The sequence below is a fragment of the Bubalus kerabau genome, chromosome 8 (assembly GCF_029407905.1).
Source record: "Bubalus kerabau isolate K-KA32 ecotype Philippines breed swamp buffalo chromosome 8, PCC_UOA_SB_1v2, whole genome shotgun sequence".
Taxonomy (NCBI): domain Eukaryota; kingdom Metazoa; phylum Chordata; class Mammalia; order Artiodactyla; family Bovidae; genus Bubalus; species Bubalus kerabau.
The window spans coordinates 35785712-35804464 of NC_073631.1; the positions used below are offsets into that span (position 1 = coordinate 35785712).

Consider the following 18753-nt stretch of genomic DNA (forward strand, 5'->3'; position numbering starts at 1 on the left):
ACGTATTAGTGTATCAGGCAGGGCAGCCCCGAGGTACCGCTGTTCAGGCCAGGAGTGGCGGTGGCTCCCAGAGGCACCTCGGTCACCTGCGATGAGCCCAGCCACCCTGAGTGTCAGGCAAGTGCCAGAGGCGAGCGATCATCTAAGCAGAAAGTCCAAGTTCCTCTTGCTTGTGTCTGATGGAGCTGCCTGCACAGATGACGGGAACAATTGAGTCACAGCATTCTTGGGCTAGAACGGACCTGACAGGCCACTGAAGGCAGTGGTTCCCTCATGTCTTTGATCAGAGAATCCTCCTGTGTGAATGATGTCTGTCGTAGATGCTGCCCGGGGAAATCAGCTCCAAGAGAGGCTTCCTTGGTTGAAAGTGGTGGAGGGGAGGACCTCTGCTAACTGTCTCTCCGACCACCCGGCAGCAGTGCTGAAGTCGCTGCGTGTGTTGCCACCACATACATCCTGGCTGCAGCCCGTGCCGAGTCATCCTTTTTCTTCCCAATTCCTCTCTGTGCTTCCACTCACCCCTGCCCACTAGTATCCAGTTCTCCACACACTCTCAGGAGGAGCTTTAAAATAAAAAATGTGTTTGGCTGTTCTGGATTTTAGTTGCAGCATGCTGACTCTTAGTTGCTGCGTGTGAGAACTAGTTCCTTGGCCAGGGATTGAACCCAGGCTTCCTGCATTGGATTGCTGAGTCCTAGCCACTGCACCACCAGGGAAGTCCCTAAGAATGAGCTCTTACAGACATATGACAGGTCACATCTATCCTCGATGGTTTTCCATAGCCTGGAATAAATCCATCTTCCATTGGCCCACATGGCCCACCTGATGTCCCCCTCCTGCCTCGTCAGTCTCATTGCATGTTGCTTTCTGAGTACAGCCCACCCACAGTGACCTTCTCACTGTTCCATGAACACTCTCATTTCCTCCCTGGCTAGGGGCCGTGTAGAACCTGCCCCAGCTTCTTATCATTCATTTTTCCCGCAGAAAGACCTTCGTCCCCAGTCCACTCCAAAGCTACTGTAGCATCACTGCTTTATTTCCCTTTTATGAGTTAGTGCATTTATCTTGTTGATTTATTGAGTTACTTGTTTATCCAGTTCAGTTCAGTTGCACAGTCATGTCTAACTCTTTGCGAACCCCATGGACTGCGGCCTGCCAGGCTATTACAGCTTCTCAAATGGGAAGAAAGGTGTAACAGAAAAAAGTTCCTGTCTTAAGTTCACTGTCTTACTATTTCAGCAGTGGTACCCTGTCACATGCAGTTTGGGGTCTGATGGGTTTCCTACTCGCACAGAATCCAGTGAGATTAGAAAAAGGGGCACTCTCGTTCTGGGTCGTGTCCAGAGTATCCAGAACAGAGCCTGCTGTGCAAAGTGGTTTGAAAACCCCTTTATAACGTAATCTAATTTTACCAGTTAGGAAATCACAGATGTATCCATGTCACATACTTGTCTTTACACTGTTATTAAGCGTTCAGTAGTTAAAACTACTAAACTTATTGAGATATTTGGGTCAGACAAAAATGTAATTAAATGTGATTCCAAAATGGTATGAAGTCTTTAGTTGTGGTGCTGGACACTGTTTGGTGGTTTAGTCATTAAGTCGTGTCTGACTCTTGTAACCCTAACCCCATGGACTGTAGCCCGCCAGGCTCCTTTGTCCATGGGATTTCCCAGACAAGAATTTTGGAGTGGATTGCCATTTCCTTCTCCAGGGGAACTTCCTGACCCAGGAATTGAACCTGAGTCTCCTGCATTACAGGCAGAAGCCTGTTCAGTGGTAGGTTTCTTTGTGGTCTTGCTTGGTTTTAGAAAAGGCCTTCCTTACCCCAGGTAGTAAGGTGGTGGTCTGCTGTATCTCTGTTTGACCCCACAATATGCAAGACACATGTACAAAATAGAATGATTGTTGGCGTATTCTTATAAATGGTCTGCGTGTTGCTGGCTCTGTGAAATCCTTGAACGTCTTTGGAACAGGCGCAGGTACAGCAGACAGAGCAGCAGGCTGTGCACCAAGGGTACAAAGGTAAATGACATAGTCGTGTTCTCAGGCACTCACACCTGTGGAAACCGCAGGAGGATATGGGTATGAACCGTGGCGTGTCTAGGGTTGACTTAGTCAGCTGAATCGTGTGTCAGTTACTCTGGAACCCTGTGAGTCACCCTGCTGGAGATAAGCCACTTAGGAAGAGGTCATACTGAGCTCATGCGTGAAGGACCGGTCTTTTCCAGGAGAAAGACTAGGAAAAGGCAGTGCAGGTAGAGAGAGGAGAATGAAGGAGGGCTTAGAGGAGGAAAGCTGTCAGCACTTCTCCCCTCCATCTCATCTCAGTATGTGGACAGTAGCTTTTCGTCTGAAAGCACAGAGCTTAGTCTCATGAAATTGAAGCAGCATCTTTTGTCATGCCCTGTTTCCTCTCCAATCCCAAGGGCAAAGGCTTCAGGAATGTGATGATCAAGCAGACCTGGGCTCTGTTTCCTTTTATGCTGTGGTATCCTCGCCCCCTACCTCCAACCCCAGATGGTGGCTGCACAGTGCCCTAGCTACTGATGAGGAGAAAGGGTGGGGATAAAAAAAAAATGTGGAAAGTCATTGTGTGGCTTATTGTGGTAAGATTGTAAAGGAATTAATAGGGCATGTATGGCTCTTGGACTTTGTCCTTTATCCAGTGGACTGTCATTTAAGGTTATTAACAGAGGCAATTTAATTATATTTTTGTTCCCAAATAGAAGATGTGGTGGCAAGATAAAGACTTGATGGGATTAGAAAAGCCAGTTAGGAGGCTCTTGTTAGAGCAGATGTAAGAGGTGATGGGGACCTCTTGGCTGTGAGGAAGGAGAGGATTTGAGTGGCTCCCAGACAGATGCAGGAGTCACTGAAGCTGCCCAAGTGGTAGAGGCCACCCTGGCAGTGAGTGTAAAATTCTGAGAGTCAGCAGCATGGAGGGAGGAGAGGGCATGAGGAACTGGTGGATAAGACTAAGAGAGAGGGATCAGAGTTATGGGAGGACGAGGAGAATGAGGTGCTGGAAGCCAGAGGAGAAAGTGGTCAAGAATCTAAGCAAGTATTTTATTAAAAGCTGCACTTAAATATTTGTCTTTTCTTGTTGGGGAGGGATTAATTAGGAGGTTGGGATTATCATGTATGCACTACTGGATATAAAATAGATAACCAACAAGGATCTACTGTGTAGCACAGGGAACTCGACTCAATCTGTTGGAGAATCTGAAGAAAAGTATACATAGGTACATATATACACACACACATATACATGTACATAGATATATGTACACTCATATACACATAATGTCTACTAGTTTTTATATACCATACCTTGGGAACCTAGATGATCTTTTCAACCGTGTATCCACCTCCTTCCATCCACACAGCATACCCATACTCCTGCCAAAGCAGCTTACTCATTCTTCACACATGCAGTGTTGTTCTCTTTGCTAGAAAAACTTTTCCTCTTCTTTCCCATACCTGTCAAGAGCACACTCACCTGAACTAGGCCCTCTTATGTTGCATTGTAACTTTTGAAATGATTACAAGATTTAAAGTGTGCTCTCTGCATTGATCCAGCCATCTTGATTATGACAATGTATACTACAAAAATATTCACCATGTATGTTGACAGGTATGTTTAATGCGGCATTGCATGTAACAGTAAGACTGGAAGCAACTGAAATAGATGCAACTTTGAAAAAACAAAGATACACATATACACACACGTGAAAGTCACTCAGTCGTGTCTGACTCTTTGCGACCCCACGGTCTATAGCCTGCCAGTCTCCTCTTTCCATGGAATTCTCCAGACCAGAATACTGGAGTGGGTAGCCATTCCCTTCTCCAGGGGATCTTCCCAACTCAGGGATCAAACGCAGGTCTCCCACATTGCAGAGTTATTCTTCACTAACTGAGCCACCGGGAGGCCCCATATACACATGTACTGACATGGAAAATTGGCCACTGAATGTGAACTGTGATTCTGTCTTTTAAAATAAGCATGTATGTGTATTGATGTATGTGTAAAATTGCATATAGAAAATAAAATCTGAAAAAAATTCACACCAGAATAGGAATAGTGGCTAGTGTGCGTGTGTGTGTTTGGAGGGAGGTGTTAGAGTTTTAATGTACCTTGTCCCAAAACGTTAACATCTGCTAATACTGCATAATACTGGTGTTTATTACATTCTTCTTTGTATCTTACATTTTTAAAATAAAAACTGAAGAAATGTGGTTTTCAGTTTGAAATACTAAATGGGTTTAGGGTCAAGCCTGCACTGATATTTATCAGGACAAAGCCCACAGAAAAGATTTTTCTCCATGTCCTCTTGGAGTGGTATTTCATAAAACATTTTAATCCAGGGATCACTAGTATCTCAGGTGACAGACTCCTTCTTAATCATCTCAAGTGACAGACTCCTTCTTAATCAATGCAGCTTTCTTCACACAAATAAGCTTCACTGAACTTTGTGTGTGGTTGCACACATCCAGTAGTAAAGGATTTGCACAGATGCCCTGATGCTTATAGATAATTGCAATTAAATTAGTTCGACCCATTTTTGTGTAAGTTGTTAAGTGACACAAGTTTGATTCATTTTTATATACTTATCTTTTTGAAATTTCCTCATTTGTCGGTGCCGGGTCTGAGTTGTGGCATGTGGGATTTTTTGGGGGGTGCGTGGGCTTTTCCTGTTGGGGACGTGGGCTTCTCCAGTTGTGGCATGCCTGCTCCAGAGCATGAGGGCTTAGTTGTCGTGCACAGCATATGGGATCTTAGTTCCTTGACCAAGGATTGAACCCACGTCCCCTGCATTGGAAGGCAGATTATTAATACTGGACTGTGGAGGAAGTTCTATTTATATGCATATTTTTAATGGAAAATAAAGAGACATAACAGTGTATGTTTGTTTTGAGGTGAACTAGGTACTATAGACAGAACAGAGTCTGGCAAGAAGCTGGAGAAGGAAATGACCACGTAAGTAGACATCTTTCTACTATTGCTGAGCCTTTCTGTCTTAATCCAATTGTAATAAAGTTTAAAATTTTGCACTATTATAATAAAGATTCAAAGTTTTGAGGGGATCAACATCATTGTTTGTTTTTTAGGAGGATACAATGTAGGTTTTTTTCTTAAAAGAATTTGCTGCATAAGACACTCTAAGGTGAAGGCTGAGCCTGGATCAGCCTGATGTATGTATTGGTAAATATAGAATATCATCTGCAGGGAAATTAGAGGGGGTCAAAGTGGGCTTGTTTAAAATGCAGTTAAGAATCACATTATTTGCAATGGCTTTGTATTATTAGTTTGCTTCTTGGCTGGCTTTAGTCATGATATAATGTGATCAGTTAACAGGATTTTTTAAAAATATAGCATCTTATTCTGAACAATGAAACAAGACATTCCAGAATAAATATAGTCCTTTTAACCTTAACTTACTTTGGAAGCTTTCATTAATGATTTACTTACCTTGAAGTTTGCTCTCAGAACAGCTTATAAAACATGTCCAAAGGTATGAGTTGGTGATTCACAAGAAAATGATTGCACATTATCCTGTAATCCTAATCCTAATCCTACTCTAGTAGGTTTGAAGAAAATGGACATATTTGACCATATTTTGAAAGTTGAGGAGCAAACACCTCCAGATACTCTTATGGAGAGGCACTTTTTTAATATTTATGAAAAACAGTGTCTTATAACCATCTTGAAAGTGAAAGTTTCTCAGTCATGTCCAACTCTTTGTGACCCCATGGACTGTAACCTGCCAGGCTCCTCTGTCCATGGAATTCTCCAGGCCAGAACACTGGAGTGGGTAGCTGTTAGCTTCTCCAGGGAATCTTCCCAACCCAGGGATCAAACCCAGGTCTCCCACATAACAGGTGGATTCTTTACCATTTGAACCGCCCTGGAAGCCAATAATCATCTTATAAATGCTTAAACACAGGTATTTTTTCCTTAGTAAACGTAGACTGGTGGCTTACAATACATTAGCTGATTTTCAAAGCACACTCCACTTGTTAAATGAGGCTTCTTTTTAGCTATCTCTTGCTGTATCATTAACACTTGGATAAAAAATATTGAGTTATCTATTAACTAAAATTTAGTATTCTATTTCTATCTTCCCTGATAAATACATTGTACATTACCAGGTATAACTTGGGGAAGATAACATTTACATCAGGCTGTGAGCATTGATATTAGCAACTATCTGGTTATTACATCACCATTTTTATAGTTTCTGCATGATTTATATACATTTTTTCTTTGAGGGTGGCAAGTTGTGAACTTTTAAAAGTGGGAATATTGGAATCCTGTATTTCATTTTTGAATGTTTGTTTTTACCTAAAAAGTAATTTCTTACTGAAGCACATATGTAGTTCGCTTTTTTCTATATGAAGACTCAGATAAGGAAATACAAATTTGGCGTTTCTAGTTAATCAAGTATCTGGTTTTAGAAGATGCTCATTCTTTTTATCGTTAGAATTTAAACTGGGGGGCCTGCTACTTGATTCATTAAGCATTTCAGGATAACTCATGCTGGCCAGTTGGGCAGATGGTATAAAAACATTTTTTGTTCTCAGTTGTCTCTTGGCAGATTAATAACCCAAAAGGTCAGGTGACCATCTCCGTCTCTTGGTTTCACTTTCTGGCAAGTTCTGTCCCTTCTTTCCATTCCCCAGTGTGCAGAAACCATCCCAGTTTTCATCAGCTGATATCGGGGTAATCCAGGTGTGCGGGATGACACTGGTAGACCTCACCTAATGCTGTGATGCTTTTAGGCACCACTCACGTCTTTCACAATAACTGGCTTTCTCTCCATGCTAATTGCGTGCCAGGGACAGACGCAAGTGTTTTTATATATTACTGTGTCACAGTTCTTTTTCTTGGCCGTGTTATGAGGCATACGGGATCTTAGTTCCCCAATCAGGGATTGAACCCATGCCCTTGGCAATGAAAGCATGGAGTCTTAACTGCTGGACCACAGGGAAGTCCCACTGTGTTACAGTTCTTATCTCCATTTTGCCCGTTAGAAAACTGGGACTTGGAAAGGTGAAGTCAGCCTATATCGCAGTTAAGAGCTGGGATTTGAGCCAAAACAGTAAGCACACTTCACCATGACATTCTACCAGGATGGCCGTAGTTGGATGCTGACCATCAGCTCTGCTTTGAAGGAGGGCAAGATTGCCAGATGACTGAAAGGCAGGGCGGGTGGTCTGCTGGGGACAGTGCATGGATGAGAAAGTGGCGTGTGTGCAGCTTTCTTGTTGTTTTTTAGGTACGCCTACTATTACTGTGGAATTGGTGCGGGCGTGCTTATTGCCGCTTACATCCAGGTCTCGTTCTGGTGTCTGGCCGCTGGAAGACAAGTACACAGAATCAGAAAACAGTTTTTTCATGCCATCATGAAACAGGAGATAGGATGGTTTGACGTGCATGATGTTGGAGAACTTAACACCCGCCTCACAGAGTAAGTACCTGGGTGTGTGTTGAACTCTGACGTGTGCTTCTTATTCTTTTAAAATGGAAGTGAGGTCATAAAATCTGTCAGGAGGTAATCCCTGGAGGCAATGCCCATCCCTCAGAAGTAATTCTTAAACTAAATTCCTTCTGAGTCTTGATCGTGCCTCATGCGTCTTTTCGTTCCCAGAACCCTGACAGGGCATGAAGAGGTCCTGCATGACTGGTAGTGAATGAGGGGTTGGACTTGCCAGACCCAAGACATACTGTGGGAGTGAGCATTAGGGCAGTGACATGATACTTGCTGGGGACGTTCCTGAGCAAAATCCTAGATGTAAACTGATTTACGCCCCCACTGAAACAAACAAACAAACACTCAACTAGCTTCAGGAAAAAAGTTCTGGTGTTCATAATCCTGATGTTTATTTCTGACACTGTTCTTTCAGTGACGTCTCCAAAATTAATGAAGGAATTGGTGACAAAATCGGAATGTTCTTTCAGGCAATGGCAACATTCTTCACCGGTTTTATAATAGGATTTACAGAAGGTTGGAAGCTCACCCTTGTGATTCTGGCCATCAGTCCTGTTCTTGGCCTGTCAGCTGCTGTCTGGGCAAAGGTAGGTGTGAAGCCTATGAATCCAGGCTATTAAACTGTCTCCACCCTCAAAAAGCACCCCACAACTCCTCCAGTAGAAGGCTGTTTCTGTCACATGATGACCCTGACACTGACGATGACGTTAAATCTTCTGATAAATCTTGGTGTTAAATCTGTTCATAATCAGTGGGAATAGGCAGTTGTGAGCTCACTGAGTTGTGCCCACCCAGACTCTGTGCTGTTACTGGGGGAAGGGAGAGATGGAGCTCTCCCATCTCCTTCTCTGCCTTCATGCAAAAGGCATGCTCGGCTCTCAGAGAGCTGTGTTCTCGGTAGATAGTTCCCTGTTCACAAGTAGAGCTTCAAGTTCAGTGACTAACACGTAAGTCCCATTCAGTTACCATTACTGATGTCAGTGTTTTTGTCGATTTTATTTATTTTGTTGGCAGAACAGTTTTGTCAGCATTATCAATGGCTCTGTGTTTGTACATACTTAAGTCCATTGGTGTGAAGACAGTTTTTTAAAAAGAGGTTTTTTCTAGCCCCTTATGCATGTACGTCTGAGGTCTGTGGTTCCCTCTCTGTCACGAAAGCAAAGCAATGCAGATGGCCCTCCCCACCTCCGCAGGGAGGCCTTTCTCTTGAGACTGGGCGTGGTGTTCATTCTAAATTTATTTCCTGTAAGTGTAGGTGGCCATGGAGAGATTGGCCTGGTATGTAGTTTCTTAGAGAAAAAGAGAAATGAGAGACAGTGCTACACATTCACATGGCAAAAGGATGTAGAATAACGGAGGGCCAAGCAAACCCAAGCCTAACACAAAACAAATCAGGCTGTATTAAGAAATTTTAAAAATTTAACCCTGTAGGATGGATATTGTTTTGCTATTATAAATGGTAACTGCCATTTTTTAAAGTATCTACTGTGTCAGGCAAATACATATTTTTTTCTCTTTTTAAAAACTTTGTTGAAATGCAGTTAGTTTACAATGTTAATTTCTGCTGCTCAGCAAAGTAATGCAGATATACATATATATACACATTATTTTTCGTATTCTTTTCCGTTATGGTTTATCACAGGCTATTGAATACAATTTCCTGTGCTATACAATAGGACCTTGTTACCCAGATTCCACTTTTTTTAGGTTAAAAAATCCCAGGGAATTTCAGAGTATAAAATAACAACATATCTTAATCTCCCCCCAAATTAGTAAATGTTAGTTACACTTTTTGCAGCATTTAGCTATAATATTTTCTATATATGAAATAGAAGTTTGTAGAATATTACAGAATATTTTCCCCCTCATTCCATCATATTATCTTCTTCCTCAAAGGCATGAAATACATGTTCTTATAAAATGTAGACATTGTCTCATTTAACAGAGGAAGAAATTGAAGTTCTGAGAACTCTTATTAATTTATTGTTCAGACTAACACAATGTTTGAAGGGTGTTCTTGGCTAAACTGCATCTCTGTTGAAATATTTGGCAAAAGCCTTTGTGTTAATTGATTTTTCTGTTTACTAGAATGTTAGGCAAGTCAGGTGGCAGATTCTTCATATTAGTATTTGCTAAAAAACTATTCTAAAATGTATTGATGTTTGTTCTAGTTAAGTTAGGGGGAAAAGCAGTAAGTTAATCTTTTAATAATTAATTGTGCATTACTTCAGATACTATTTAATAAATGGAGCCCTCAATTGTCTGGTCATCAGTCTTATTAAAAAAGAAATGAGGCCTGGTGGAGGAAGCTGCTTTGTCCTTGTGATTCTGAGGCTCTCTTCTATAACTCAGAGGCACCAGGGCAAGAAGGCAGAACAGGAAGAGGCTTGGCCCCAGCAAGCTTCCTACTCCAGAAAGCCTCTTTTGATCTTTGCACGCAATTCTCTAACCCCGCCCAGAGACACTGGGTCAGCTAAGGGACAGAGGGAGGGAAAACTACCATATCCTACTCCTACTGAGGTGGTCCAACCTTAAGAACACTTTCACTCCCTCAGGTAGCAGAAGCAGGGGCCCCAGCAACTGCAGACAAACCATGCTGACGAAAATAATGCCACAAACACTCTGAATGTAAAACCGCTGCTTGACCCACAATTCACAGAAGTAGGTTAAGAATTATATGCTAAATCCCAAAAGGGTAACTGCTTGCTAAAATAAAAGACTTTAAATAGGACCCAGAGTCTCCTAACATAATAGATATCACGCCCAGAATATAGTTAAAAGAAGACCACTTGTCATACCAAGAAGTACGAAAATCACAACTTGAATGAGAAAAAAACACTTAACTGACAGGTGCTGGCTGATACAGTTCCTATGTCAGCATTGTTTGGCATGGATTTTGGAATAGTCATCAGAAAAATGCTTCACTAATCAATTACCAATTATCCTAAAACAAAAGGAAATAGAAAATATCAGCAGTGAAAAAGAAATTAAGAAAAAAGGACAGAATGGAATTAGATAACTGAAAGGTACAGCCGTAGAACAGAAGTCACGATGGAGGGGCTACTCTTGTTGAGTGGAGAGGACGGGATAGAGTCAGTGGACTGGAAATAGAACAATACAAGTCGCCCAGCACGAAACAGAAAATGAAAAGAGCCTCAGGGACCTGTGGGACAGGAGTACGATATAGAACATTTGTGACCACCAGAGTCCCAAAAGAAAGGAGAGAAGTGAGGCTGAAGGAATATTGGAAGAAATAATTGCTGAGAATGTCCAAGGTTTGTGAAAGACAAACGTTCAGGTCCGAGAAGCTAAGCTAACCTCAAACAGGATAAACCCAAAGAAATCCATGCTAAAGCACATCATAGTTAAATCATTGAAAACTAAAGACAAAGAAAAAAGTTGAAATTGGCTAAAGATGAACAGCACATTGCTGCTGCTAAGTTGCTTCAGTCGTGTCCGACTCTGTGCGACCCCATAGACGGCAGCCCACCAGGCTCCCCTGTCCCTGGGATTCTCCAGGCAAGAACACTGGAGTGGGTTGCCATTTCCTTCTCCAATGCATGAAAATGAAAAGTGAAAGGGAAGTCGCTCAGTCATGCCTGACTCTGTGCGACCCCATGGACTGCAGCCTACCAGGCTCCTCCGTCCATGGGATTTTCCAGGCAATAGTACTGGAGTGGGGTGCCATTGCCTTCTCCGGAACAGCACATTACCTACAGGGAACACCAATTTGAATGACAATATATTTCTTATCTGAAACCATAAAGACCAGAAGGAAGTGGCAAAGTATTTTTTAAGTGCTTAAAGAAAAGACCTGTCAACTGTGGATACTTGGTTAAAGTATTTTTTAGGAATGATGGGGGAGATAAAAACATTCCCAGATCATGGAAGACTATAGAGGAACTTTCCATTAGCATACCTCCTATTAAAGACTGGCTAAATGAATTTCTTCAAACAGAAGGAAAGTGATACAAGGCATTTTGGAGCATCAGGAAGGGAAAAGGAACAACAGAAAGAGCAGGAATTTGGGCCTCTCTTTTCCCAGGAGATTTCTAAATCATATTTGGTTATTGAACCCAGAATTATAAGTGGTAAAATGTTGATACCAGTAGATTTTTATGTCACCTATGAATATTGTGACATGCAGAACAACTAAGATGAAACAGTGATTAAAGAAATCTATTCTGTAAGTTCTGAGCTCCTGTTCTCCAGGCGCAGGCAACTCTTACTGGAAAAATTTACTGGACATTTAAAGAGGAATTGACACCAATTTTATACAACCTCCCCTAGAAGAAGGAAGACTTTATCTGCTTTCCCCCAAAAGCGGGAACCCTTGCTCTGTAAAAACCATGTAAAGGAGATGAAAAAACAAGCTACAAGCTGGGAAAAAAGTAACATGCAAGTCGTATATCTGACAAAGGATTAGTCTTTATCTAATATATAAGGAACTGTCAAAATTTGATAGTTAAAAAAAATCACCAAAACTACTATTTAATAGAAATACCTGTAATCACTTTTTAAAATCAAGATGCATATTAGAATTATCTTGGAATTTTTTGAAAAATACCAATGCTCAGGTATTGCTTTTTTCCTCCAGAGTTCCAGTTATGTTTCTAATAAGCAACCATGTTTCAAAACCACTGTACTGTATAATCTTTAATTTTATTTAGTTTGTTTCACTTTCTATTTCTTATTCAGTGCTGGCATTTCATTTAGTTTATCTTTTCCAATTTCTCCATCTCTTTTTTTGATGTTCTTTCTCAAGCCTTTTTTGAGCATAGTAGAAAAGCTTTTGTCTACATATATATAAATAGTATGTATAATATATATTTTTTAGAAAACTTACAAACTTTTGCCTAACTGAAAAAAATTTATGACATTTTGATTCTACTTGTTTGACGTAGTATAAATAGAATGCTAGATTTCTAATTAAAAAATAAATATGCTACAAGCAACAAAGGTTTACCGTATAGCACAGGGAACTATAGTCAATATCCTGTAATAACCTGTAATGGAAAATAATATGAAAAATAATGTGTGTTTATGTATAACTGCATCACCTTGCTGTGCACCTGAGACACTGTAAGTCAGCTATACTTCAATAATATATATATATATCAAGGAAAAAAAACAACCCCGAATGAACCAGTTAGGGAATGGGCAGAAGAGATAAACAAACGTCATCAGAGAGGTTATACAGGTGGCAGGTCAGCACATGAAAGGTTGTTTAACAGCATTCGTTGTCAGTGAAAAGCAAATTAAACTTCAATGAAATACCATTATACATCTACCAAAATGGCTAAAATAAAAGTGAAACCCCAAATGCTGCTGAGATGCAGAGAAACAGGGTCACTCATTATTGGTGGGAGTGTAAAATGGTATTCAGCCTGAAAAAATAGTTTGTGATTTCTTATAAAACTAAACATGCAATTACCATACAATCCAGCAGATTGGACATTTATCTAAGAGAAATTATGTTCATCATTCACTCAATCTGTATTCAGGTGTTCATAGCAGCTGTATCAGTAATAGCCCCAAACTGAAACAACTCCAGACTCTCTTGAACAGGTTACTGGTTGAGCAGCTGTGGTACATCCAGTGATAAAAGGAAAGCAGTACTGATCACACACAGCCTGGATGAGTCTCTAGAGATTTGCACTTGGTGAAAAAGGCCAGTCCCGAAAGGTCACATACCTTATGCTCCATTTATATAATATTTTTGAAATGACAAACAGGCAGAACAGTTTAGTGGTTTTCAGGTGTTAGGGATGGTGTGGAGGGGAGAAACGAGGAGTAGGAGAGGAGGTGGCTGTGGCTACAAAAAGCAGGACCGAGGGATCCTTGTGATGGAGTCGTTCTGTATTGTGACTGTCGTCACGGGAATCTAACAGGATCACATTGCTTGGAACTAACATCGCTTCATGGGAAATAGATGGGGAAACAGTGGAAACAGTGTCAGATTTTCTTTTTTGGGGCTCCAAAATCACTGCAGATGGTGATTGCAGCCAGGAAATTAAAAGACGCTTACTCCTTGGAAGGACAGTTATGACCAACCTAGATAGCATATTCAAAAGCAGAGGCATTACTTTGCCAACAAAGGTCCATCTAGTCAAGGCTATGGTTTTTCCAGTGGTCATGTATGGATGCGAGAGTTGGACTGTGAAAAAAGCTGAGCACAGAAGAATTGATGCTTTTGAACTGTGGTGTTGGAGAAGACTCTTGAGAGTCTCTTGGACTGCAAGGAGATCCAACCAGTCTATTCTGAAGGAGATCAGTCCTGGGATTTCTTTGGAGGGAATGATGCTAAAGCTGAAACTCCAGTACTTTGGCCACCTCATGTGAAGAGTTGACTCATTGGAAAAGACCCTGATGCTGGGAGGGATTGGGGGCAGGAGGAGAAGGGGACGACAGAGATTGAGATAGCTGGATGGCATCACCGACTCGATGGACGTGAGTCTGAGTGAACTCCAGGAGATGGTGATGAACAGGGAAGCCTGGCGTGCCGCAATTCATGGGGTCGCAAAGAGTTGGACATGACTGAACTGAACACACACACACACGAGTGCATGTAAAACTGGTAAATCTGAATAACATTGAATTAATGCTAAGCGTTAAATTTTTGGCTGGGATCTTGTTCTGAACAGATGTTGGAGATGCTGTTGTTTGGGGAACACCAGATAAAGGGTTTATGGGATCTGACTGTCTTCCTTAGTGTCTATTTTTGTGTCTACACTGTCTGCCTTTGTGTCTACAATTATCTCAGAGTAACAAGTTAAAATAAAGCATGTATAAATTATCCCAAACAAAATGAAATAATAAAAACCTACACTGAGCACTGGAAAAAAGGGACAAAGATAAAGGCCAAAACATCTGTCATGGTCAAAACTATTGCTTCTGAATGTACTAGTTTGCACAATATAAAGTGGCCTGTGTTAGCTTTTAACTTAAGAGGAATAACAATTTCATGTGTCTGGCACTAGTGCAATTAGGCTTTGTTAAAATTAGCGGCCTTTGGAAGAAGGGATGAGTTAGTGAAATTTGATATCATTTAGGTGGGTGATTGTAATAATGGAAGTATCACCATTCTGTTATTTTATATTAGAGGAATAGTAAAGTTGACTTTTCACATCCCTGAGAGTATTTGAAAGTGTTTTTTTTCTTTCAATAGACATGATCTGTTAAAAAAACAAAACACTTCATGAACATTCTACTGTATTCTTGCCTAAGGATATGCTTATCATTATGGAAGGTCATAGAGAAGCCAGGTTTACTGAATCAGTTGGAATGGTGCTTGATATTTCAACAATAAATTAGAATAGCATGTTTTGAAACTCCTCAGTCAAAAATAGTTCTGCTAATCTTCTGTTGTCAGCTGCTTCAGAGAAACAGAGCTAAACTGTATTGTATGCACCTCTTGCCTTATGCAGACCTGTTTGTTCAGGGATGACAGTGATCTCCCTGGGTCAGGCCCAGCGCTGTGAGCAATTTTGGCAGATGTGATAGGGCAGCCCTAGGCAGGTCATTTTGAGAGGTCAGGAAGGTCTAGAGCATCAGTGGGTTGTTTGGGTACCAAAGAAGAAGGTACATACAGTACAACATCTGCACATAGAACCTGGTTAGTAAAGGCTCGTTTGCCCTCACCCACCCATTCCTTCATCTGTCGTAGCTCCTTTTACTTTCGCACACAGCAGAGGAAGAAATGCACTCTTAAAATCAAAATAACTTTGAACGTTTTATGACAAGAAGGAATAGACTTATTACTTATACAAATGAGTCCACAGATGCTATAAATTATTTATTGAAAGAGTATAATATATTTACTCAGAATTTGATTTGAATTCTTGTGTGCAATATTTAGATGGCTGACATTTCAGGTAAAAATAGTGGTCCTTTGCCCATGCCAGTTGATTCCGTTTTATTCACAGGGCCCTCTGGGATTCCACACATGTCAGTGGCTGGTTTTAGAGAGAGATTCACTCCAGTGGCCGTTGATTTCATGCTGTGAAGCCTTAAATCCTGGATATTTCACTTACTAGCAAGTGACTTGACCTCTTTCTCGTTCCATTTCCTCATGTATTGAGGGGGGAAAATAATGCCTACTTCTTGGTACAATTGAGAAGAATCAGTGAAGGAGATCCTGTTTATATAATGGGCCTGGTACTGTTCCTTCCAGAGAACAGACGCTCAGGGACCAAACAGAAAAATCAAAGAGCGTCCATGAAAGAGACCTCCACGGTGGCCCAGTGTCGTGCTCAGAAGCCCTGATAGAAGGAGCTCTGCTTCCCTGCCATTGGAAACCTCCTCGAGGTCCTGTCACTGCACAGTGCTGGGTCCCATGTGTTCTCCTGGCCTCCTACCTTGGCATTTCTGAACCAGAGTATAATTAGCAATTGCTATGTTGAGTACACCTATTTTTTTATATACTGCCCCATTTTCTGTATTTATCGATGTTTAGAGTATACACTTCTTTTTAAGATGTAAAATCTCCCCCAAAGTCCCAGATTTATTTATTTGTATAAGAATCTATGGGGTATAGTGAGAAAGTTGAAATTTTACTTTATTATATACCATCTCAGTCCAAAAAGAAATGGCTACAATATGTATACTAAAAAACAGGACTTCATAACCAAAGACGAGTAAAAGATTTATATACAGTACAGTATACTATGTGCAAGCGGCATTTGTGTACAAAAGGTAAAATTAACTTGTTAAAAAATTTAAATTGTCTGCAATTGCATTTTTACAACAGATACTGTCTTCATTTACTGATAAAGAACTTTTGGCATATGCAAAAGCTGGAGCAGTAGCTGAAGAGGTCTTAGCGGCTATTAGAACTGTGATTGCATTTGGAGGACAAAAGAAAGAACTTGAAAGGTTTGAGTCTCCTTTTCTAAGTTGGTAGAGATGTTAAATTCTGTCATCTTAAATGCCCTTCAGGTTGCTGGTGATGATTTTAAGGGTATTCTCTGTTGTATATGTTTCCTTAAACAGCTTCTTGGATATATTACAGCACAGTTAATATTCTGGAAAAGTTGTGATTCTAATTGTTGTAATTCTTCTTATATCTGCTAATTCAAAGTGTTTTCTAGAGTCTCCTAGGTGGGTAGTGAGATAAAATAGTTTCTTAAGGCTGAAACATAATTAATATCTCTGATGATAATTTTTCTCCATCAAGTTAATTCTTGATTCTCTAAGAATGAGTATTTTGTGGTAGATGGATGGGGTCATTAAGTCAAAATAATGGTTACTTCTGGGGGAGGTGAGGGGCTGGTGATAAAAGTGGGGCACCTGGCAGGGGCATCTTGATTCTGATGTTGTATTTCCTGACCTCAGCTGTGCTTACATGAGTGCTCACTATTTACTCTTTAAACTGTACACACTGTATTTGGAGTGTATTTTTCTCATATGATACATTTCATACCCATAAAGATGTCCTCTGAGAGATTTGTGATGGCTATGTACCTGTCATAGTTCAGAGGAAAGCAACATCTGTGCTCTATCTCACTTTTTGCGAAGGTTTTTGCTTTTGCCTTAACATGAGTCTGACTAAAAAATGGGAAGTCTTGCTTCATTGCCTTGCAAATACCCAGTCAAATGAAGCCCCTCTTCTCTTGGAGCTTTAATTCTGGCGGGGGGAGGGGACAGATACAAACAACCACAGGTCAACAACATATCTAATGTACCAGTTGGGGTAAATATTGTTTGGAGAAGTTAAATACTCCCTTAGAGTCATGGAGGATACTGTTTCAAGAGTGTATTCAGCCAAGTACTTTCTGAATAAATGTCTGAGTAGAGACAGAATGAAATTTTGAACTTGGCGTTCATTTCCAATTTTTCTCAATGGAGAGGTGTATCAGAAAAAGAATCTCTTTACCAACATGGGGCGACAAATCTTATCTGATTCTGCCTAGTTATCGCGCCAAGGGAAAGCATCTCTCTGTAGAAATCAAAATTGCAAGCCTCACCTTCATGTGCTGCTAGAGTTTGAATTTATAATACTCTGAGGACCAGGGAACTCTCTCTTCCTAAAGCTGAGGGTTTCACATTAAAAATCAATCCGAGTCCAGTGGTAGCACTAGGGTGTTGGGTAGAAGAAATTTAAAAGTTGCTGAAAATTCGTGAACTAAGCAGCTAAATTAAGAAGTTAGAAAAAGAATAACAGAGAAAGGAAGTATAAGAAAGATAAAGGATTAACAGCAAAAACATTTTAATAGAAAATAAGATAAAGAAGCAAAGGGCTGACAAAAAATCATTAATTTTTATGAAAATATGGATAAATAATGAAGTAGTATTTTGCAGGTTAAATCAGAAACAAAATGAAGGAGAACAAGGAAAAACGTTGCTATAGATTTTTAAAAATTTATTTTAAGAATTGCAGTTTTATACCAGTAATTAAAAATCCCTGATGAGATAGATGATGTCCCAGAAAAATATAGGTTAAAATTCTCACTTAAGACACTAACTTGAGTAGAACCATAATCAGTAAAGAAATTGAATCCAGCTTAAAATCTCCGTCTTTTGCCTTTCCTATACATACACACATAAACACGCAAAAACCCACCAGGTCCAGATAATTTTCCAGACAGATTTTACCAAAACTTCAAGAAAGAGATAACCCCATCTTACACAGATTGTTCAAGAGAACAAAAAAAACATATATATAAAGTGAGTTCATTTTATGAGGCTAGTATAACCTTGACATCATAACAAGATAGCAGGTATATGAGAGAGGAAAATTATAAGACAGTTTCATCTAAAACATAGATGCAGAAAGTCTAGATAGTATTTGCTAAATGAATCAATGTGAAAACTATCATCAGATTAAAAAAAATTTCTGAACCTGTTGGCTTGATCCCGTAAGTACAAAGATGATTTAAAATCCATGAATATAATTAACCACAGTAGTTGATTGGAAGAAAGAAATTTTGTTTTGATGGATGAGATAAAAGTATTAATTACAGATGATTCATGACAAAAACTTTCTTAATTTAATAAAAGAGTATGTACCAGATACCTACAGGAAATTTTATTAAATGGTAAAATGTTAATAGCATTCCTTTAAAATAATGAAACAAGTCTGCTAGCACCATTTCTATTTAGAGTTGTATTGGTACAAGATAATAAAATTAAGGAAAAAATAAGAGTAAGAATAATAAAAAAGAAAAGTTATTAGGTTGGTAAACAAAAAGCAAAACTGTCATTCTGTATAGAATATATGATTGTCTACATAGCAACTCTAGTAACAGTGTAATAATGTCTA

At 40.0% G+C, this 18753-nt stretch overlaps 1 protein-coding gene across 1 annotated transcript in view; it reads left to right on the top strand.

The window, feature by feature from the left end:
* The window catches only part of LOC129659035 (ATP-dependent translocase ABCB1), a 110189-nt gene that overhangs the window by 36327 nt on the left and 55109 nt on the right, over positions 1 to 18753 (top strand). The window contains exons 5-8 of the mRNA XM_055590043.1: positions 4921 to 4981; positions 7281 to 7472; positions 7909 to 8080; positions 16243 to 16367. Coding sequence (XP_055446018.1) covers positions 4921 to 4981; positions 7281 to 7472; positions 7909 to 8080; positions 16243 to 16367 — 550 coding nt within the window. The remainder of the gene's footprint in view (positions 1 to 4920; positions 4982 to 7280; positions 7473 to 7908; positions 8081 to 16242; positions 16368 to 18753) is intronic.